Source organism: Strongylocentrotus purpuratus, unplaced genomic scaffold (genome assembly GCF_000002235.5).
Source record: "Strongylocentrotus purpuratus isolate Spur 01 unplaced genomic scaffold, Spur_5.0 spur5_scaffold_17, whole genome shotgun sequence".
In the NCBI taxonomy this organism is placed as follows: Eukaryota; Metazoa; Echinodermata; class Echinoidea; order Camarodonta; family Strongylocentrotidae; genus Strongylocentrotus; species Strongylocentrotus purpuratus.
In genome coordinates this window covers 3,636,011-3,661,093 of record NW_022145602.1, presented here as the reverse complement: position 1 = coordinate 3,661,093, position 25,083 = coordinate 3,636,011, and the positions used below count along the sequence as shown (strand labels likewise).

At 37.6% G+C, this 25,083-nt stretch overlaps 1 protein-coding gene and 1 long non-coding RNA gene across 2 annotated transcripts; both read right to left on the bottom strand.

The window, feature by feature from the left end:
• Positions 1-988: 988 nt before the first annotated feature.
• LOC105438767 lies at positions 989-2,879 on the bottom strand. Its single transcript, XM_030988113.1, has 4 exons — positions 2,837-2,879; positions 2,241-2,489; positions 1,540-1,823; positions 989-1,114 (listed from the first exon to the last, which is right to left on the bottom strand). Exons 1-4 carry the CDS (start codon positions 2,877-2,879, stop codon positions 989-991), a joined length of 702 nt encoding a protein of 233 aa, XP_030843973.1.
• Positions 2,880-3,076: 197 nt separating this feature from the next.
• Positions 3,077-3,581, bottom strand: LOC115925043. Its single transcript, XR_004064534.1, has 2 exons — positions 3,534-3,581; positions 3,077-3,158 (listed from the first exon to the last, which is right to left on the bottom strand). It is a non-coding gene; the product is annotated as an uncharacterized LOC115925043 (long non-coding RNA).
• Positions 3,582-25,083: the final 21,502 nt, after the last annotated feature.

Sequence of the window (25,083 nt, the reverse complement as noted above, 5' to 3'; positions counted from 1 at the left end):
CTATTGTAGGCCTTTAAAATATAGGTTTATGAACAGCGATTATTTTCATCTAACAATTTAATGGTAGAAATAAAATAATTGATAAAAAGTCAGATCACTTTCTCTCCATCCCCTTTCTCGCTTTTTATCCTATCCTCTTTCCCGCCTCTCTTTTGTTATCCATCCCATTCTAATTCTCCCTCCTCACTTTTCCCCCTTCCCAAGACTCATCAATTTCTCTCCATCCCCTTCCTTGCTTTTTTTTTTTTAAATCATGCGCTAATTATTTAGTCAGAAAGAAATTCTTTGCAGACGTTACTTGGTAAATTTTAAAGTCTTACCATAGGCCTTTCATAAGTGAAATAACCCGAAGGGTTTCCTTTTTACTAGTTATATTATTAAATGGTGTCCGCTAAAGATGGTGTTGGTTATTATACAAATAATGAATGGTTATGAGTTCAATAGTGCAAATATTTTCATGAGTTGAAAGATTAACATTCTATTCAACTCAGCTAACGCCTCGTTGAATAGAATTAATGTTAATCTTTCAACGAATGAAAATATTTGCACCATTGAACGAATGAAAAACATTCATTATTTGTTTTATACAACATCGAAGAAGATCTAATAGAGCGTTAATCAACAAATTATGCTTTACTCTTTATATTAAAGATAAATTCAAGTTGGATTCAAGCCTTCTCGATTACATTCAGATTGCCTTCGCGTCAGATACACGCAGGGATACGCGCGCGCACGGCAGAGAGGTACGCAGTCTGCATATAACCAAAAATGCACGGCGCATATAACCAAAAATGCACGACCGTGCAATATACCATCTATTGAATATCATGTGACCAACAATCCTCCAATCAAATGACAGGGATCCACGTAGGTGTTGTATAATACGATATAAATACCTTTATGTAGCTCTTGTATGGATGAAGTATGTACACATGTAGCGCTGATTTCTCTTCAGGAGTCATGAAGAGACGTTTAAAGACTACACATCTCAACTGGAGTCCTTGAAGATCGGTCGATGACAGAGCACAGACTTGAAGATGACGTGTACGAAACTTGATCTTATCTTTTGAAAGGTGTGACGGGCCCGGAGTAACGTTCCTACGACCGAATGCTCCTTTGAATTGAGAGAATTAATAAGAAAAATTAACAATTAAACTATCTTACTCCCTGATAATATATGATTTTACAATATTGATTATTAATTAGTAGAGTGAGAATTGATTTCGATTCAGCTCATGTTCTGATATTTGACTTTGATTTATTTTTCGTTCAGCGAGTTGATTCAAATGACAAAATGGTATTTTTTGTTTATTATTGAGAAATCATTCCATAATAACTCTCATCAGTTTATGATTCTCAAAATTGATCCTCATGACAAGAAGACTATTGTATATGTGATCTAAAATCAATTGTTAAACCTCGTTTGTCAAAATGTTTCACATTTCAAGTGATGATGTTTTATTTAGCAGAACAAGAACACAAATATTTACCTGGTCCAGTTTTTGTGTACAAGATAACAGAAGAGTCGTCTTTACGTGCATGGAGATTGCAGTGTGGTAATACCACAGTGGCAGGCTTGAGCAGTTCTTGTGTCAGAGAACTTTCTATGACTGGAGTAATGACTACCTCACCCTCCCGTACAGGAAGCCTAGGAGTATCATGACTTGGGACGCGAAGAGTTACAACTGAACTCATCCCTTTGGGCATAGCTCCTTCAGGGATAGATACGGCAATACCAAGTTCATCGAGGGTTAGTTTGCCACCCTTGTGATCAATGATGCCATGCGAGATGAAAGGCATATAGCTTGGTTGGCAAGTCATGGCTTAGGAGGATAAGAAGGAAACAAGTCTTCGATAATCCCCTTATGAAACATGATAAAAAAATAAAGTGCAGTTTATTTATATTTTTGGCAAAACTTCCGAGATGTTTCTAAAAATATAAACAAGTGAATTTAGTGGAATAACGTGATTCTGAGGTCTGAACGATAACTGTTAAACGGATTATTCCCTTTCAATTTCGCGTTTACTCATCGTTCAACACGGTTCATGATTACTATTTCATAACAAGAAGTTAAAAGTGCACAACCTCCTGAAGGAGGCATGTTGATTTATTTTATAGTCAGGCAATCTTAAGTAAACATGATGAATCTGTCCAAAAAAAAAAAATTCTTCCAATCATCAAGTAGGTCTTCACGAGTTAATGTGATATGAAACACTGTGGAGTTGAGAAATGGCATTACCTTCTACTATCTTGACTGCTGCATCGTTGAAACGGAAAGCCTGAGCAACTTCCAGAAGCCTCGCCCTAGTCCCACCTTGGTGTGCCCATTCTTTAAGCATCTTCAGAGTACTACGGCCAATCATGTGAGGCGGGAAGGTCAAACATGTGCTCATGATCTGCAAGACGCCAGAAGGTTTAACACTCAGACGATGACACAAGTCCAGTAGATCTGCCTTGGATCCAATGGCTTTTGAGATTTCTTCACTGCCTGTAGACACTTACAAAAAATGTACATGTCAATATAAAGGAAATATTCAGGTCAATGAACATAGCATAATGATGGTGATGAATGAGGACTCTGACGGCGTCTAAAATAACGGAATAAACTGTAAAACATTGATTACCTTAAGGACAAGTAAAGAAACCGAAAAGAGTTTCCATGATTTATAAATACATTCTAATACCAATTTTTACCTACTGAAAATTTACTGTACTTCTCTACATCCTATTGATTTAACGCAAATAAATGAAGTGTGAACAAAAAAATACACAAGTTTAAACTTGAAACTTTTCGTTTTAAGGGTAAACAGTATATCTCCTTATCAACACTATTACAATTGAACTCAGCCTTGTGATTCCAACGAACCTTTCTTGACATCTGGGATGTTAAACTCAGAGAGAAGTTTAACAAACTTATCTTCTTTGTCTTCCTCCTTCAAACAATTCAACCAACTGTCTACGACCTGTCGTGCGAACGTATGTACTGATGAACTGGGTAGATCGATGAATCCAACAATGAGGTCTTCATTTACACGGAGGGCTTTTCCAAGTGAACATGCTAATGGCAGACTTGTCACTGGTAGAGCGACGCTGCAAAGCTCTTCTGTGTTTGGTGTACCCCCACATTGATCAAGGTCATCATTATTTCCCTCTCGCTCTACATCAAAATCAAACGTTGAAAAATCATCTAAAAAGTGCATCAAGTTTCTAAACTCAAAATTGATATTTGATATTGATTCTTTCTATATTTTAATATTTATCATGCCAATTGGAATTGTATTAAAGGCCCACTGCACTACTGGTAGCTACTTGCGCCCTCTATATAACAAACAATGCCTAATCGGTGACCATTAGTACCCCATGATCCTCTTTTTCTTATGTTAACTGAGAGCTGAGTTGATGAGATAACCACCTGTCCAGTGACCTTGCAGAGAGGTCTAATCCCTCCTGTAAACTACGGCAGATAAGCTTTAAACAAAGGGTATGAATAAAATGCTCTCATTATCCCAATCGTATGGTGCTATTATTCTACCTGTATCTGATGTTGTAATGATATCCAAATCTTCAGGCTCTATAACAGGTTCGTTTGCTTTGGCTCTTATCTCGGGAGTCGCCGAATACATCATACGCAAGGTTTCGTCTGAAAGAAAAAAAAAAAAATTAAATAGCATGTGTGTCATATCATGGCAGTCATGGCTGATGAGGCTTTTGTTTTAAGTTGTTTGTGTACTACAGAAGTTTTCTTCTACTTACTATGTGTTGATTGTAGAGATGGCTCCGTCTGATCTCGTCTTATCTTGTGAGACAAGTTTTTGACACATAGAAATGACTGCTATGAATGACATTATAAGCCCTATACTAATAGTCAACCTGAAGCTTCAAAACAATTCGTATTACCACTAAACATTTCAATCGTATGATTCCATTGAAGACAAAGTTCAGTTAAAGATATCTGTTCGTTTCTACTTTTGAACAAAATGACCAAATATAAAATATACAACATATACAAGTCATAGAGCTATTATTTATTAAAAATGAAGGAGAATAATTGCCTTTATTCCCAGTCGTAGATGCTAATGAGACGGATTCCCAAATGCACTTTAACGTCTCGGTCGCTTGACGATCTGATCTTTGAGATGCCTTCCACGTGCAGAGCATTTGGATGTTAGCGTCTTTGCGATTCTGCAATGTCTTGTGTTTGATGTTCTCAAGTTTATTCCGACTAAATCCAAGCTTTGCGCCAATCTCCATGAAGTCCTTCGACTTGATTTGTCGAGCCAATGTAAGCAAGTATTGGTCAGAAATATCACTAAATATATTGAGAAGAAAGGATGTTTATTATACTAGAATCAAGGCTTTTTTTTAACTTCTGGTCAGTAAACTGCTTTCCCAAAGAAGCTGTAATCCAGTCAATCGGATTTTTGTCATGCAGTAGGATAGATTGACTGCCTCGACCAGCAATAAGTATACATTACTTGTATAAACAAATTAAGTCATGCAGACATGCATCATTGAAAATCAAATCAATGAGACACGTAATCCGCTTGACACGCGGTCCGAAAGTATACCTTTATTTTGCGTTCTTTTGTGTTAACCTTTTAAATATTCCTACTACATTTATTTCACTAGTAGTATATTTATTTTGCTACTGGTGACAGCTTAAAAGATACATTGGTTTCCTATTTCAAGCTCAAGCTCTCACTCATTTGTTTGGTTATTGTTTCGGCTGTTATTAATACCAGGCAATTATCAGGGTGGACTATCTCTTTGATAATATAGTATCCTCTTGATGTTCTGACTTTTGGCGCTGCGACATTTGCTCTGGGTTTATTTCGTGGAAAAACACACACGGTTAGAGTTTTCAGTTAGGGTTTCAGTAAGGTTGAAGGTTAGATTTACGGTAAGGGTTAGTGGCCAAAAAAGATTCTTACCCGGTTGGAGTAGCATCTGAAGTACGGTGACCAAACGAAAAGGACATCAGTGATGCACATACAAAACAAAAATGAAATATAGTTAGATTCGATTATTCTGCTAAGCACAAATGAATCAATGAAAAACTGTACAAATAATATTTGAAAACATAATTTTGAATATGGTTTTTCACAATGTCCTCTTTCCATAATTGGCAAATGTAATTTAGAAAAAATAGAATCTTCGCACTCTATGGTTTTTACTATTATTATTACTATTTCTATCCTTATCATTACTCTTATTTTTTGTTATTAGTATCATCATCATTTTAAATATGTAAATATCATTATTCATTGCTATGGTTGTTGTTATTTTTTGTTGATATCATTATTAATTATAACCATTATAATCGTGTTTTTTTCCTTTTTGTTACATTATGTTGTTTAAAGTCTTTTTTTCTTCTGCTTTTATAATAAGTTGCAGTTCTTTAAAAGAAAATCTTTTTTTTTCACAAAGGTTCATCTTAAGTGAGATAGAGATCGCGCCTTTTCACCCATTGCTCCTTCTTTGTGGAACTTGTTTCTATCCTTTCTTCATCTCGCAGAAGTGTAATATAATTATTTTTGTATAGGAGTCTGCGCCTTTTAATGTTGTTATACAGAAACATTTTACTCCACACTAATGATGACGATGATAATCATTGGCGTCAAACTAGGTTCCCCCCATAGCATCAATAGAGGCATGCATAACTAAATCACAAGATTAGTACAGATCTATACACAGCTTAGGTACTATATGTTGTGAGTCACCAGGGATTATGTTAATTAATGCTTAAAAGTGTTAAGAATCTGCTGATAAATCTAAATGAGTATTAAACAGTAAACCTGTTATTTTCGTATTCTCTGCCTCTGTTTCTTCAGACTTCAGGAGTGAAAGAAGGTCTTCCTTCACATTTTGATGTGGTAGTTGTCTCTGTTTCCATGTTATCAACATTTCGAAGATGGCTCCTTGTCTATCTTTGAGATTCTTATACTCTATTGCATCAAGTTGGTGTATTTGGAAACCAAGTGCAACTCCCAGGTCATAAAAGTCGTCTATCGAAAGCTTTTCGGCGATTTTCAGAAGATCTACATGAGGGAGATCATCTCGTGAAGTTCCTTCGATGTCTCTGTAAAAATACATGTAAGTATTTCTTCATAATATAAACTATGCATTTCCTGCATAGTTAAGCCCCATAAGATGTTAATAATCTTTCAAATTCCATTCTAATTTCGTAAACAAGGAGAAGAATTTTTTCTCCAAGAATATAAATACCTTGTATTTCAACCATAACACTGTGCTTCAATTGATATCTTTAAAAATAAAATCATAATTCACCTTAGTCGAACATAAATTTATTTTTAAAACATGTGAATAGATTGATAACGACATGCTTACCGGATAACTGGAGTAAATTCAGGAAGCTTGATTACATCTGCAACCATGTGTATGATGATAAAACGTTGTAAAAGAAAATGTAAAAGCATTAAGACATTTTAAACAAATCATTATAATAAGAAAGAGAGTTATAGTCCCAAGTAAATGTCCAGGAAAAAACGATTCCAATGATTGTAAATTATATATAGATATCAGTGAATATGTAATGTTTACCAATTAATTACTAATAAGTAAAACAAATTGTAAAATGTCCTACGCAAGTATTTCTTTATATGAAATTGATAATTATGGTCCTTTCACCGAGTAATAATATCCTGTAAAGTCAAGTTTAATAATAAAGGTAACAGCAAGAGCTAAGATAGAAAGGAAAAATAACACAGAAGAAAATGACGTTCATTGTATAATCATAGGTCGTCAAAAAAGGGGGAAATACTGGCTGGAATGGATTAAAGATTGTAGACAAACCTTCGTATCTAATGAGGAATGCCATTGATCGAGACACCCCTAGTTTCCCAGACTGTGTAAGTGTGATGGTTATTTCGTTGAATGTAGTATCGTCCTCAGTCGGGGGCACTAATAAGACTACAATATTTCTCATTCGGTTGTGAATTTCCTTTAGAGAGAGCAGCTAAAGGACAAGAAAATTAAGGTAGAATTAGAGTATAAAGAAACAAACGACTTTTTTCAACGGAAAGAAACCTCGAAAAGTCACGAGAAAAGAGGTTTCGTATCCAAATTTGCGATTTCATGTTATTATTTATTTCTCCCCTATCACCGCCCTAACCAACCCTAACGTTTACCGTAAATATAACCTAAAACCATACTGTAACCCTAACTCAAAACTCTAACTTTTTCTTTTTTCACGAATTAAAACAAGAGCAAATGTCGCATTACTAAAAGTCAAAACATCAAGCAAGCAGATTATCAACAACAAAACAAAATCGATCCTGATAATTAGCTGGTATTAATAAATGCCGAACCATTTGAAAAACACACATTTTAGTGAAAGTTTGAGAGGTATCCGATTAACAATAGGAAATTATGATTTTGTGAAGTAATGTCATCAGTGATACACAAATTGGCAACACTCTGACGTATCTTGCGAGGTTCCCTCCAGTTTGCTCTGTACAGAAAATTGCATAATCTTTTATTTTCTTACCGATTGATAAGGGAGTAGATTTGTTTCGTACAAGGAGTGTATAGAAACATATTTGAAATAATTGTACTTAGGGTGCACATATGTTTACAATTGTATGTAAGAAAAATAGAAAGTTCTGATTTTGGTTTTTGATACAGAGCAAATGAGAATTGATCTCGCAAGATACGTCACTTTATAGTTGCCAATCGGTGTACGATCGTTCATATATTCAAATATTCATAACTTGATCTTAATTGGATTTCGCTCAACTTTCACTGATCTGCTTTTTTCCATTTTTCTGCTTCCATTAAATTCAACTACCAGGATGGACTTCCTCTTTAAGGACAAAACTGATTTTCGTACCTTAGTTTCTGCTATCTTCCCCTTACAATCACGTGCCACTGTGACGTCACCTGAATGAGATATGATGCTAAATGGGACCGAACGATGGGCCTTGCGGTACGCCTGATGCTTCTCCTCGTGTACAGCTTCCTATTTCAAAGCAGGAAAGACCAACAATTGAGTAAAACATGGGCCTAATGAATCGGAAAGTTTCTCGAGTTCTCATGGAAATTTGTCTTGACAGTATCGGGGTCTATCCCGAGGTTCACTAAACAACACTATTTTCACAATTATTATCATGATTCTATTTAATTTTATATGGAATTAAAACATCGATTGGTAAAAACTGGGAGTTCGTCCAACTTTTCTCAGATAGCATTTCGGAAAAAACCGAAGGCCGCTGATTGATGATTCTCGAAGATATTAGACCCCGTTCTCACTCATTCCTAGACCGATTCAGGCTAGATCGGTCTAACTGCGAGTGTGAACAGACAATCGGTCCAGGAAGCGATCTTCTGGACCGATGCAGAAATCACCTCGCAATGTGGTCTTCTGGACCGGTTCGCTTCCTAAATCGCCCCCAGACCGATCTAGCGTGCAGTGTGAACATAAAACGTGCCGGGAAGCGATCTTCAACCGGAAGTGAGTGTGTGTTGGCGGGAAAGTAATGAAAGAGAGAAAGAGATTACCGAACAAGAATAAAAACAGAGAATTTTATAGGGAAAGATAGAGAGAAAATGATAGGAATGATAAAAACAAAGAATACCAAGAGAAGGTGAAAGGAGGAAGAAACGAAGAATAACATAAGGAGAGACAGAAACAGAAAGTGATAGAATGATAAAAACAAAGAATAACATGAGAGAAGGTTATAGAAGGAAGAAACAAAGGATAGCGTAAGGAAAGATAGGAAGAAAAAATAATTAAATAACAAAAACAAAGAATAACATAACAGAAGGTGATAGAAGGAAGAACCAAAGTTTAACATAATGAAAGACAGAAAGAGAAAGTGATAGAATGATAAAAACAAAGAATAACATAAAAGAAAGTGATAGAAGGAAAACAAATAAACATAATGAAAAACAGAAAGAGAAAATGATAAAGAATATATAATGGAAGGATAGTAGAGAAGATTAAAGATGGAAAAACAAAGAATAACATAAGAAAGAAAGGAAACTTGATAGAATGATAACAACAAACCATAACATAAGAGATGAGAGAAGGGAAATAAGATTAATATTAGGAAATGCAGAAAGAGAAAGTGATAAAGCATAGAAAATTCAAAGATAGAAAAGAAGATGAAAGATGGAAAAACAAAGAATAACATTTAAACAAAATAAAAAGAAGGTGATAGAATGATAACAAAATAAAATACAGCAGAAGATGAGGCATTCTATTGGTTTTAAATTCCGCGCGAAACATTTGACCCGCTGACCTTTGCTACCCCATCAACGGGAGCGGTGTAGCTGGTTCGCGCTATACCATAGCAACAAGAGCGGTCTAGCTCGTGAGTGTTAACATGAAACGAAGCGAACCTCTGGTCTAGCCTAGATCGATCTAGAAATGAGTGAAAACGGGGTCTAATTCCGTCCTTTATCCTGGTTATATCCGAGAAAATTCAGCTTGTTTACCAGCATTGTAGGGCTTTGACATATACAGGCTATGCTCGGAGTATAGTGTTAATGAAATTATGTCTAAATACATTTTTTAATGGCGTACAGCAATTTAATTCACACTTTTAAAGGCCTTGCAAATAATAACAACAGAAAGTCGGATTTTAAACAACGACCCTATAATCTTACGGAAAGTTGAAGTAGTTGACAGTTTAACAGGAATGTAAATCCACAATTTACTAATAGAACACGTTAACAGTACTAACCGCATCCATGCCAGGAACATCGGCATGCACATGAAGATGAACTTCACTCTCTTTGCCTCTTTCTACGGTTTCTGGGATGTATGGAGTACACATAAGTTGGTGGCGGATCACCTGCTGTTCAAGAAGAATAAGAACCCACCACTCAGCACAGTAACCAATGTACAGCTCAAGATGTCCCTTGTACACTCTGCAGTATGGTGGTTCGTCTGGTGAGCTGGATGATCTCATTCTTGACGTTTTGGGTAGATCTATTGCCAGTGGGTAACAAAACAAAATGCTTTTTTTTAAAGATGTGTTATTCCCCAATGGAGCCAATTTGTCAATTAAACTGTTGTCCTGAATATGGTGACACCACATCATTGATGGTGTCCTTGTTGATAATAATTACTTCAAATGGTTATGATTTTGATAATCCATCCTAAAAGCACCAATTCTCCCCTTTCACCCGTTTCCCTTTATGGAAAATTTCAACAGAAAAATGGGAGTTATAAACAATTATTGTTCCTCATGACGTTAAGGCACTGTGATGACTACGGTACCTAGAACTGGAACTTCTAACCCGAAATTATATAGCATATAGTCTATTTTGCTTTCTATCACCTGCAGTAAGAATGTAGAACATAACAGGCCATACTATACTGAGAATGTGTTTATTATTGTTTTATTTTGCTTTTCTATTTTACCCGACTGCTAGGAAAGCAGTATACTTGTTGTTGTTTTTTAAACAAGGAGAACAAACATTCTTAGTTCTCTAAGGTCCACTTGGTAATTAATGACTTTCGAAAGCGCACTTATTCTAGCACATCGACTAATTCGAACTAATGCCTACCACTTAGCCGTATCGCGACTCCTAAGTGTTGTCCCGAAAGGGCTTTGCCTGGTTTGCTGAAAGAGATCTCAGGGCATCAATTTTCGTTTACTCCAGCATCTGACCAGATAGACTTACTGTTAACTGAATCCCATACATGGGAAACGATGTCTGGTTTCACTTGGTCAGGGTTGATGGCCAAGGTAGAGTGTGGTATTCTGATCTTAACAGGTTGGTTGAAGATCATGTTTGGAGGATCACATCTGATCCCATAGCAGGCCACTGATTCATCATCTTGGATGTCAACTGGGGGAGCGTCCCTTAAAAGGGTCAGGGTGATCTTACACGGGTCATTCTGACGAACAGTCTCCGGAGGAATAAACAATGATACGCCATGGTCTTCTAGTTCGATGTCCTTACTTGTATTTCTTTCAACAGAGACAGAGACAATGGCAGGTGTTGATGGTTCATCTGTTATTAATTTTAAACAAAAGTAATTGACAAAATAATAAAAACATGTAAAAACATATATATCAACAACAAATTGCATATCGGGACAATTATGGGACTGAAAACCTAATAAGTTAAACATATTAATGTAGTTTCATTTCGATATTGTCCATAACATTTATTTTATTTTATTACCATTTGAAAAGGTAATGTTAATTACCCTAACTCTGATAATCAATATTGGTTTCTAATACTTTAATGAGGGCAAATGCCAAACCAATAATGTTTTTATTCATAGGACTTCTTGATCTTTATGTATCTGTTTTTCCTATTTCTTTCATTTTGGGCACATTCCCCATTTGTAATACCTCTCGTATTTGGTTCATTGATGTTAACCTAAGAAGTGTTTCTACATACATGAATACGATTGAAGTGTTTGTAAGGGATAGTGGGTAAGTTGTGTGTGCGATTAAGTAAAATACCCAGACAATGAATCATAAAATCCCTTGTTCTTCGTGATAGAAAACCTGAAATGCCATGTTTAATCATCGCTAGACATTAATCAGTGACTTAATGATTGAGGAGAAAAAAATATCAGAATCACTCAATTAGCTATTATATTAAGAAAAGCTGTTTGTGTTTGAAGGATGTTCTTACCTCGGAAAGACTGGATCTCCTCTAAAGAAGGTAATCTGAAATTAATCATGCGTAAACAAATCATTTCTATGGGCTGAGAAAACATGAATTTGTTTCAACTCATAAAAATTGTAACATCATACATGATATTAGCAAAAAACTGTTGAATGTCAGACCCATTATCGAGGCCTATTATTTGAGGAAAAAAATGAGGCTCTACCTTTGCAACTGGTAATGCCGTAAATACAATACAAACAAATATCAAACTTTCAAGGAACCACAGTTAGATAATATCAGGCGCGTACGCAAAGAGGGGGGGGGGGTTAATTGTAAACAAGAAAGAAATTGTGCTGAAGGCGTTGAAAAAAGGGGAAAGTGTTCCTCCCCCCCCCCCCAAGTCACTGAACGAAATATCTGACGACGTAATGTGCCAATTTACGGGGCCAAAACAAAATTAAAAATGTGCTCTTACTCCCCCCCCCCCCCCCCGCTTATTCAGCAGCTGGCTGAGTCGTTGCGAAATTTTCGGCGCGGTTTTCAAATTTTAAAACCGCCCCCTCGAAAAAATTCTGCCACTGGATAATATCCTCAAAACGAATTTGGTATAAAATATATACTGTCCATCTGAGTAGAAAAGTAGAAGGAAAACAAAGATGAATTAGTCAACGTAGCAGGCCTGACTTATTCCTATGTATTCATGTATTCATTCCGTTTTATTTAAACAGGGTAGCCCCGTCAGTGATCAAAGCACTGTTTGCCAGGGGGCCCTGACTTACAGCCCCGAACATATTATTAGGTGGGCTGTATCTAATACAGACCACCTTATAATTTTGTTAAAATTGCCTTTATTATCAGGTGGGCTGTATATCGTACAGACCACCTTATAATTTCGTTAGAATTGCCTTTCTTTATTATTATTATTTCTAACCACTTTTTTGTTGGCAAGATAACTTAAAAATGGCTCAATCAAATGCCTTGAAATTTGGCACACATATGTATAGGCATATGTACAAAACATTTTTTCAACCTTGACCTTGACTGATGACGTCATCTAGGCGCCATTTTGTAAAATTTTACGAAAATCAACTCATGATCAAAAGCTATTTCTCATTCATATTTATCATGATCAAGGTCAATATCCGTTTGGTCAATTTCAGGTCAAATAACGCGCGCGTGCGCGTACGTCCGCGCGTCAATGCGCGCGCAAAATTTAAAAATGCTCAAAATCGTCTCAAAATCATTTTGCCAACGTTTTAGGCCATTCTAAGCTTTTAAAAAAAAATCGCGCACACGCGCATGCGCGCGCGTTTTCGCGCGTTAAAGTATTAAACAACATAGATTCGCCATTTTTTTCCTTTATAATATTCCACATATATTTACAAACAAATTGATACCATGTTTGTCTCTTTATGACTATTAATAACGGAATGATCGACCGTTTAACATAAATCTCCGTGCCCGCGAGCTCTTGTAATACATAGCATATATGGGCAAAAACATGCCTATACAAAATCCATTGTAGCTCTTTAGGATGCAAGGTGACCCCAATTTTTTTTTCATATTTTGATAGAGTATGATTCGGAGATATTGTTTCATGTCACATTTGACCTTTAATTAACTCATGACGTCATCGTAATGGCCTCCGAACTCAAAATTCCAATTTGCATATCATGACGTCAGCATATTTATGGAAAATTAATTGTATCTCTGTAAATAGTGATTGATTTTCTTCAAAATTTTGAAATGTTCTAGCTGAGACGATTTTCTACAAATGAATTAATAACAATAGTTAATTTTGACAAAAGCATCATGGCGTATTTTTGTGATTAAAGGAGGCATGTCAATTTTTTACATTTTGCGTGTATTCTCTATGGGACATGACTTTTTCTCAAAACTGGATTCTACATTCCCGTCTTTCGCGAGCAATATCTCCGTCGTTTTAGCTTCGTTTACGCTGAACTTTGAGTATGTTGTAGCTGAGACAAAAAGATATCTCAAATGTGCCCTTTATTTTGTCTCAATTTTTTGTTGGATCAGCCCACCTATACTTGTTCCAAACAAGTATTACAAATCTAGTTTATTTTTCTTATTTCGAACCACTTTTTTGTGAGCAAGATCACTTTGAAATGGTTCAATCAAATGCTTTGAAATTTTGCACACATATGTATAGGCATATAGAGAAAGCAAAATTAAAAGTTTTCAACCTTGACCTTGACTGATGACGTCATCTAGGCGCCGTTTTGTGAAAATCAACTCATGATCATATCTTCATAACTAAATATTATTTCTCATTGATATTTATCATGATCAAGGTCAATATCAGTCCGGTCAATTTCAGGTCAAAAAACGCGCACATGCGCGTCCGTCCGCGCGCAAAATTTTAAAATGCTCAAAATCGTCTAAAATTTATTTTGCATACGTTTCAGGTCATTTAAAGCATTTTATAAAAAATCGCGCGTACGCACATGCGCGCGCGTTTTCGTGCGTAACACCATTACAAAACATAGAATCGCCATTTTTTTTTCTTGCATGATATTTCTCATATTTTTTCGAGGAATTTGATACCATTTTTATCTCTTTATGACCATTAATAACAAGATGAGCGTCAATTCAAGATAAATGTCTGTGCGCGCGAGCTCTTTTAATACATAGCATATATGGGCAAAAACATGCCTATACAAAATCCCTTATAGCTCTTTTGAATGAACCGTGACCTTCAATTTGTTTTCATATTTAGATAGAGTATGAGTCGGAAATATGATTCCATGTCTCATTTGGCCATTAAGTGTATCGTGACATCATCATAATGGCCTTGGAACTCAAAATACGAATTTGCATATTATGACGTCAGCATAATTATGGAAAATTGATTGTATCTCTGTTAATATTGATCGATTTTCTTCCAAATTTCGATATGTTGTAGCTAAGACAATTCTCTACGAGCTTGTTTACCACCATTTTTCATTTTGATCACGTCATCATAGTAAAAAAATACGATTAAAGGGCACATATCAGAAATTTCTTAAGTTGCGTGTTATGCCTATGGAAGGTGAATTTCGTTCACATCATTAATCTACATGACATTGTTTCTTAGCAGTATCTCGCTTATTTCTGGTCTATTTTGTCTCAAATTTTAGTTGACCAGCCCACCTATACTTGTTCCAAACAAGTATTATATGTCTAGTTGTCACAGTTGTCGCTTAATATTCAATTTTATTGTCCGAACAACACATATACTATATGATCAACTGTGAAGATTTACAATAACACTTACTGAACTTTTCTGTTTCAAATATGTCTCAAAAGAGCAAAATGGAAACACGCATTTCCTTGTCTTACAATTATCATGGCCGATCTATTTCCTAGACCTGAACAAAAAAAATCACCTGGACAAAATCATTTGTTTGATCACTTCGTCCTTGGCATACTGGATTGGTAGGTTGCCTGTATCATCCTTCACATCTAACCTGGCTCCATTCTCTAGAAGATAAAACACTAAGGCCTTCTCAGGAGACAGTTCGCCCTTGTAATTCTCATCAGAGATCTGAAACATACAGACGTTTATAATCAGATGGGCTGTATAACGTACAGACCACCTTATAATTTCGTTAGAATTGCCTTTATTTATTTATTTATTTATTTATTTATTTGTTTATTTTTCTTACATCTAACCACTTTTTTGTAAGCACGATAAATTAAAAATGGCTCAATCAAATGCCCTCAAATTTGGCACACATATGTATAGGCATATGTACAAAGTGCAATAACGTTTTCAACATTGACCTTCACCGATGACGTCATCTAGGCGCCATTTTGTAAAATTTTACGAAAATCAACTCATGATCATATCTTCATAAACAAAAGTTTTTTCTCATTCATATTTATCAGGATTAAGGTTAATATCCGTCCGGTCGATTTCAAGTCACGCGTACGTCTGCGCAAAATTTTAAAAAGCTCAAAATCGTCTCAAAATCATTTTGCATACGTTCGAGGCCATTCTAAGCATTTTATAAAAAATCGCGCACACGCGCATGCGCTCGCGTACAGGCGCGGATCCACGAGCCAAATTCTTTCGGCCCGGCTATGGCAAGCCCATTGTGTAAAAACTAGATAAACTCAGTTTATCAGAAAAACTGTGTTTATCAATGATAAACTCAGTTTACCAACTGATAAACTGAGTTTTGTTGATAAACTGAGTTTATCAACTGATAAACTCTGTTCATCTGATAAACTCTGTTTATCTGTTGATAAACTGAGTTTATCATTGATAAACTGAGTTTTTCTTGATAAACTGAATTTTTCTTGATAAACTGAGTTTATCAACTGATAAACTGAGTTTATCAACTGATAAACTGAGTTTTATTGATAAACTGTGTTTATCTGTTGATAAACTGAGTTTATCTAGTTTTTACACAAAGGGCTTGCCATAGCCGGACCAAAAGAATTGGGCTCGTGGATCCGCGCCTGCTCGCGTAATCGCGCGTAAAACTATTACACAACACAGAATCGCCATTTTTTTTCTTTTATAATATTCCACATATTTTTACAAATAAATTGATACCATGTTTGTCTCTCTATGACTATTAATAACGGAATGATCGACCGTTTAACATAAACTTCCGTGCACGCGAGCTCTTGTATTAAATACATAGCATATATGGGCAAAAACATGCCTATACAAAATCCAATGTAGCTCTTTAGGATGCAAGATGACCCCAATTTGATTTCATATTTTAATAGAGTATGATTCGGAGATATTGTTTCATGTCTTATTTGACCCTCAATTAACTCATGACGTCATCATAATGGCCTCCAAACTCAAAATTCCAATTTGCATATTATGACGTCAGCATATTTATGGAAAATTGATTGTATCTCTGTAAATATTGATCGATTTTCTTTTAAATTTTGATATGCTCTAGCTGAGACAATGTTCTACAAATATAGTTTTCACAATTTTTCATTTTGACAAAGGCATCATGGCGTATTTTGTGATTAAAGGAGGCATGTCAATTTTTCACATTTTTCGTGTATGCTCTATGTGACATGATTTTTTTCTCAAAACTGGATTCTACATTCCCATCTTTCGCGAGAAATTTCTCCGTCATGTTAGCTTCGTTTTCGCTGAGCTTCGAGTATGTTGTAGCTGAGACAATAAGCTACCACAAATTTGCCCTTTAAATTTTAATTGGAACAGCCCACCTATACTTGTCCAAAACAAATATTACAAATCTAGTTTATTTTATTTTAACAGCATCGTCCATCAGGGGGGCACTCGTTTTTCTGAAGGTTCGTATTTCCGAAGGTAATTCCGGAACACAAATTACCCATGCCTAGCGGCTCATAATTCCGAAAATGCAAAAGGGTTCATAATTCCTAAATGAAAAGGGGTTCATAATTCCAAAAATGAAAAAGGGTTCCGTTAATGTAATAGGGTTCATAATCCCGAAACTAAAATACGGCTCATAATTCCTAAAATAAAATAGGGTTCATAATTCCGAAAATGGTACCTAAAAAGGATATAAGGTACCTAAAAGATGATAGAAGGGAGGATCGAGATGACTTCTCCTTCTATCTTTCTTTATGTTAGGCTATTTTTTGTTTTTATTCTTCTTTCATTTCCTACGAACCTTATTTCATTTTCGGAATTGCGAACCCTATTTCATTTTCGGAATTATGAACCCTTTTTCATTTTCGGAGTTATGAACCCTTTTTCATTTTCGGAATTACGAACCCTTTTCATTTTCGGAATTACGAACCCTATTTCATTTTCGGAAATCCGAACCTTCGAAATAACGGACCTGCAGAGTAACGAGTCTTCGGAATTACGAACCTTCGGAATTATGGACCTTCAGAATTATGAACCTTCGGAAATACGAACCTTCGGAAAAGCGACATGTAACCGTCCATCAATAGTAAGGGTGGATGAGCACTATACGAATAGTTTAACGCTGCCTCTTGGAATCGCAGCTGCTGTAGTGGAAATCCCCATTTCGTTCTAAACTTCCCAACACATACAAACGGTCGCCTACACACCAACATACATATTACTTGGGCCAATCACAGGTACTATATTTTTGGATTCATTTTGGATTCAGCAGCCGTATATGCCAGCGACGCCGCCTTAAAGTTTGCCGTAATGTTAATTTGTTTTTCAGACCCTCGTCGGTCTGTTGTCGGTCTCGTCTGGTTACTTGGGTATGACTCACCTTTCTTAGTGTGTCAGTTTCTTGCACAATTGTCACGCTCTTATAGCAGAGTTTAATGGCTTTATGCAGACACGTCTGGCCGTCACTTGACTGGACATTGAGATCAGCTCCCTCAGAAACTAACTTCTCAATGATGGAGGTGCGACCGTGTTGTATGGCAAGATGGATATCAGTTATATCATTCTTGGCGAGCTGGATTTAAGAATATAAACGCATAAAAACTAGAGATTTAATTTTGTGTTAATGCAAGTAAAACCAAATTGCTGTGAACACAAGTACTGCCATGTGACTAACCAAATCCAATAAGTCGAATACGTTTTAAACAAACATTGTAACTTGTATATATACTACATAAAAACAGCCTTTAAGTCTAACAGGTGTTATAGTTATATTGGTGATAATAATAATGATAGGTAGCCTATATGCATATTCTTCACTTAATTGCATTTCAGTACTGGTCCGTTCTTCTACGTGCATGTATTGAATGAATAATAATAGATGATTTCGATATAAAGTGTGTCTTAAATTTGTTACCTCGGAATTTGAACGGTCGATGCTTTGGTACCCGAGGAATGAAGACAGTTGAGAAGGTATGTGTCCCTGAATGTCTCCTGTTTCAGAACGTGCTCCTTTTGCCAGAAGGACTTTAACTACATTAATGTAACCAGTCTGAACGGCATAGTGTAAAGGCGTCCTTCCATCATTATCTTCCTTATTCACTTCAGCTCCTTGGTCAATGAGATAGTTGGTGACTTCTAGATGGCCATTCTGAGAAGCAAGGTGTAATGCAGTCCAACCGTCGTTATCTCCCCTATTCACCTCAGCTCCTTTACTGAGGAGATATTTAGTGACTTCAAGATGATCCTTGATTGCGGCAAGGTGTAATGCAGTCCGACCTTCCTTAGCTCCATTATTCACTTCAGCTCCTTGACTGATGAGATGTTTGGTGACATCAAGATGACCATTCTGGGCAGCACTTTGTAATGCAGTCCAACCGTCATTATCTCCTCTATTCACCTCAGCTCCTTTACTGAGGAGATATTTAGTGACTTCAAGATGATCCTTGATTGCGGCAAGGTGTAATGTAGTCCGACCTTCATTATCTCCATTATTCACTTCAGCTCCTTGACTGATGAGATGTTTGGTGACATCAAGATGACCATTCTGGGCAGCACTTTGTAATGCAGTCCAACCGTCCTTATCTCCCTTATTCGCCTCAGCTCCTTGACTGATAAGATACTTGGTGACATCAAGATGACCATTGTGAGCAGCATTGTGTAATGCAGTCCAACCGACATTATCTCCCCCATTTACCTCTACTCCTTGACTGATGAGATATTTAGTGACATCAAGATGACCATTCTTAGTAGCACTTTGTAATGCAGTCCAATTGTCATTATCTCTCCGATTCATCTCAGCTTCTTGGCTGATGAGATATTTGGCGATATCATGATGACCATTACGAACAGCAATGTATAATGCAGTCCGACCGTTATTATCTTCGTTATTCACCTTAGCTCCTTGACCGATGAGATATTTAATGACTTCAAGATGACCATTCTGAGCAGCTCTATGTAAAGCAGTACAACCGTTATTATCTTCGTTATTCACCTTAGCTCCTTGACCGATGAGATATGTAATGACTTCAAGATGACCATTCTGAGCAGCTCTGTGTAAAGCAGTACAACCGTCATTGTCTTCTTTATTCCCCTCAGCTCCTTGACTGAGGAGATATTTGGTGACATCAAGATGTCCATTATGAGCAGCTCTGTGTAAAGAAGTCCAATCGTTATTATCTCCGTTATTCACCTCAGCTCCTTGACTGATGAGACATTTGGTGACATCAAGATGACCATTCTGAGCAGCTTTGTGTAATGCAGTCCAACCAGCATAATATCCTTTATTCACCTCAGCTCCGTGACCGATGAGATATTGGGTGACATCAAGATGACCATTCTGAGCAGCTCTGTGTAAAGCAGTACAACCGTCATTTTCTTCTTTATTCACCTCAGCTACTTGACTGAGGAGATATTGGGTGACATCAAGATGACCATTCTGAGCAGCTCTGTGTAAAGCAGTACAACCGTCATTATCTCCTTTATTCACCTCAGCTCCTTGACGGATGAGATATTTGGTGATTGCAAGGTGACCTTCAAGAGCAGCACTTTGTAATGCTGTCTCACCTCCATTATCTCCCTTATTCACCTCAGCTCCATGTTTAATGAGATACTTGCTGACCTCCTCCTGGCCAAACAGGACCGCCGTGTGTAAGGGTGTGTCTCCATCTTGGTCTGTGTGGTTTATGTTAGAACCCTTTTTAAGCAGTGTTTTGACGCTTTTGATTTTACCCCTTGATGCTGCCTCATGAAGCTGTTGATTAATGTCATCCATACTTGAAGAAGCACCGGCTTGCCAGACATCCTAATCTACCTCAGTTCCTTGTAATCATCTACTTCTCCCATTACGCTCGACTTTGAAATGGAATTTACGATTAATAATCTAAATCTTTTGTAGCAGATAGTCCGGTTGCGTGTCGCCCGTTAAGAGCCTAAGTGTACACTAAACTGATGTATTTTGCTATTTTATAACAGTGTTGTTTATAACCTGCCGCCTAACCCACTGGGTTGACTTTCTTCAAATTCATAATCGCAATGAACAATTGTCATATTTGTCGTTTTCAATGAGTTCCAAAGTCCTGTTCAGTGAACTAAATTGTAATGCAGATATTCAACGTAATAAAAAATATCTGTCATTCCTATTCCAGGGTGAGGCTTTCCTCTTTCTATTTTTTCTTCTTTTGCATCATCAATCAGCAGCCATCAACATTTCAATTAATACGAAAGCATGCATTTGCCCTCTAATCAGGCACGAAGCCACGGGGGGGGGGGGGGGGAGGGGGGACGTGCCTCCCCCAACATTTCCAAGATCGGTTGAACTTTTATAGACCCCCTTTTTTACCTCGATCGATTACATGTATGTGCCCCCCCCCCCCAAACATCAAACTCTGGCTACGTGCCTGCCTCTAATGAGGCCTTTCTCACTACAACATAATTAAAATGATTACTATACATGGTGGACGCTGACTTCTATCTTTTGATAATTGAATTACTCATGATCAAGGCAAATATTAACGCTTATCATGGCAGGAAGTATGTTAATGTTAATAGTAACGACGTCGATAGAGTGTACAGCATTGTAATGATTATGGCGATCACGGTAATTCTCAGTCCCAACCACGTTTACCGGGTAGGCCTCAGTCGCCTGGACGCTCTTCTGAGAATGTTCACCTGCTTCATTAGATTTAGGTACACATGAGTTTGTCAATATTGATCAATATTTGCCACGATGCATAATTGAGCATTGAATGGAGACAGCAATAAAAGAAACAGAATTGTGTGAAACTTAATTCCAAGTAGGGATCAAAACGCCCCCCCCCCCCTTTACCCAGGGGGAACGGTTTAATCAGTTTTGTATTTAGTAGGAAGAAGCCTAGCTACAGAAAAATCTCTTAAAAAGCATTTCTTTCTTACATATGGGTCACGAACTAGCCTGACCCATAAATCACATCCCTTTTAGGTGCCATTGTATGTTTTTCTACGACGTTAAAGGCCCGGTCACACAGAGGGGACGCATGGGGAACGCTCGGCCAGCGCATTGGAAATTTGCAATTTTGGCCAGTGCGTTGTCGTGCGCCCAACTTTTGTTGAAGCTACAGCGAGCGGACACCAAATGCATGGCGCATGCAGTGCGCATACAGACCGTCCACAGAGCGCACATGATCACTTTCACGAATGCACAGCGTGTTGCTAGCGCGCTGGACGAATGGTCCACGCGGCACCGCGTTCTCAACAGAGGTGGTCACACATAGACGACGCACGCCCCGCGCATTGGAAATCGGAAAAGGCCTAGCGAGCTGACACAAAATACACAGCGTGTAGCTAGCGCCCTGTGTGTATACAGGGTGTGTGCTCCGCGTATGTCTGGCGCTGGTCTAGCGCGCTCCACGCATGTCTGGCGTGCCTTCGGCGTGTACATTCATGCGTCGAGCTCCGCGCACACTTTTGAGCATGATCAAAAAATCCCGACGCACACAGCGAATGACGACGAATGCATAGCATGGGTCCGACGAACGAGTAACGAATGATGACGCACGCCTAGCGAACGACAACGCACTGGCCCAAATTGCAAATTTCCAATGCGCTGGCGCGCCGTGCGTCCCCCATACGTCCCCTCTGTGTGACCGGGCCTTTATGCTACGTTTACACTATGTTCCCGGCGACCACGGCAGCCTCGTTTGCCCGAAACGTACTGCGCCGTGGGATTTAGACCAATTTTATCTCTGGATTCAAGTTTTGTTACGTCTTGCCAAGTTTTCTCACGGTCTACCACGGTATCCGTGACAGGCCGTGGGGGAAGGGGATGCTGAGTCCCGGAGGCTCCACTGAGGCGCACTACGGTTCGGCCCGCGTTCTACCACGGATGCCAGAACGTTCCCTCCCGGCCCGTCACGTTCTGATGGGGTCCCTCACGTTTCCCACCTTCTGATCAAGGTCTGACACGTTTTTCACGTTCTGTCAAGGCTTTGTACGGATGAAACGTGGACGCAGGGCAGATTTGGAGCACGTTTGTGCCGGCGGTATAAGGTCTCCCAAGCAATAGCAATCATGGTATTCTGAGACCTCGCGTTGTGTCAGACCGTAGTAGAACGCAACGCGCAGTAGCGTGCCGGGCGCTTAAACCGTCCCACTACGGACCACCCCCAAGTTTTGTTACGGCCTTTTATGGACTGTCACGTTTTGTTACGTTCACCCCGGTTTATTACGGCCTACTAGGTTTCTCATCCGCACCGTGACTGCCGTGGCAATTTTTTTGACAGTTTAAAAATCTGACACGGTATCCACGGCAATCACGGCCTGTCACGTTTGCCCATACGGTCCCCCGCGTTGTGTCACGTCAATCCCGTTTCGTCCACGGTGGCCTGAAACGTGGTTGCCGTGGCCGCCGGGAACATAGTGTAAACGTAGCATAAGGGAGACACGATTCAAAAGATAACATTGAGAAGAAAAAAACATTCCTTAGTTGACTGAACATGTGTATTCTATCATATCAATTAGATATCTGCGCCCAGACTTCTTGTGGCTATGGAGCAGCATAAGTCAATTCGGTTACTTAATTTTCATACCAGATGACACTGAGGTAATCACGACATTGCCTCGATTAAAAAATATGACCGCATATAATACGTAAAATATAATAAACACGTTCGTAAAATCATGGACAATTTTTGTCCCTGTACAAACTATTGCCTTAGCCAGCTTCTTCTACTTCAATGGTCAGATCGGTTACATACATTCCATTGGAAAAGACTCATCACTGTTAAGTTCTGTAGTAAATAAGGAATTTTGCAAGGGATTTTTAATTTCGACCATTTTAGAATAACACACTTTTTTTTACTTTTGCCAAATCCCGATATATTCAGCTTCAGCCTTGTAGACTTGATTATTCCCCGCTTACGCGATGTATGTTGCATATCAATACAGGGTTACCGTACTTTATTATCTATGATCCCATCATGAAAGGCAAATATGTTCATTGTTTGGAAAGAGTGCAAAACACCTTTCAAGTCTACTGTAGATCAATTGAGATTTTTGCATGATTGGATTTGGTTTCAGGCACAATTTTGTCCTGATAACCCATACTGTGCCATTAAAGCTGTTTTATACAGACCATGCACGTAAAACACATACATTATTCTGCCTGGTATTCTAAGAGTTAATATTCGGGGGGATTCCCCTTTTTTGGCACTGCTTCGAAAACTGAAGTGGGTACCATTGTGCATGTGTAAAATCCATAAATCATAATCTCTCTGTTATTCAGTTTTGCAACAAAATAGGAGTCACGAAGTAAAAGAGGCTTCCTGTCGTATTTTCTCTTTCCAACTAGCCAAAATAATAAACTCTTTCATTTCGAGAAGAAAAGAAATGTCGTTATAAGCGGAATGGAATGTAGAGAGGGATGAATCAAACGCCGGATAGTTTTACATTCTATATGCACAATCAAGGGCATAGAAACGATTACAAATAAGAATATTAGAGCGATAAAAAGCTGAACGTGGAAAATAGATGGTAGAATGTCTGGCTGTGGAACGATGACGATAACATTTCTGGCATTTTATCAAACTTGACCTCGTTCAAGAATTAGAAAATGAAACGGGTTATGACCAGTATGATTATACAATGACATTAACGTTTGACACTGAGTAACCAGGAAAAAGGAGATAGAAGATCAGATTATAGGTCTGTTTTGTCAACTTTGGTTGCTCCTAATTAAAAAGTCATAACCAATTTGACTTTGATGGTGATAAATCAAGTCTTTATTAGAGATCATGCATACAAAAAAAAAAAACAGGCCCGTCTACCCAGTGTGTTATGCGGTAGGTTATAATCAACACTATATACAATAGCAAAGTACATTAACAATAATATTACAAAATATTCGTCATTGCAATTACAATGTAACAATATACAATGTACCACTATTCATGATGAAGAGTCATTTATTCATTATCTATGATACCTATTCATAATACTCCTGTCATCGGTGACTGAGCACCAGGGTTTTTGAAAAGTGTTGTTCAATACAAAATTTCAAAAAAGCTTTTTAAACCTAGATACTAAAAAAATTATCTAAATTGTTCATCTTGATGACTACAAAATGTTATTCCAGCATAAATTAATAACGTCAGAGACGATGTAAATTTTACATTAGGTACATATAAATGAGACTGTTCTCTTTGGCGGGTTGCATATGAATGAACATTTGGATATGTAACATAATTCGATAGTCATGAAATTCAATGTCCATATTTACAGGTTATGATTTGCACAACAATGAAAGAAGATACACAAGAGAGGCATTTGGGGACCAATACAAACTGCCGGTGAGGAATGTGAGATTTGGTTAGGTGGCGAGACAGCTAAAGCTCGATCACATAATAGGCGTGTGAGAGATCAGTAACTGTTGTAGAGCAGTGATCCCGTAACTGGCAGATCCTGGCTCAAATCCAAGTCGATGAACTATTATCCTTTGAAACCTTTGGTAAGGCATTAATTATATTTTATTTTATTTTATTTTGTATTAAAACATCTTTTAACAGGATAACATTGATCAGCTCGAAGGCATAATGGTCCTGCATAAAGAAGGAACATACAAATTCGAGAACTGACAATTAGAGGAGTTACAAACAAAATAGCAGTTTTATACAAATGGTAAAAA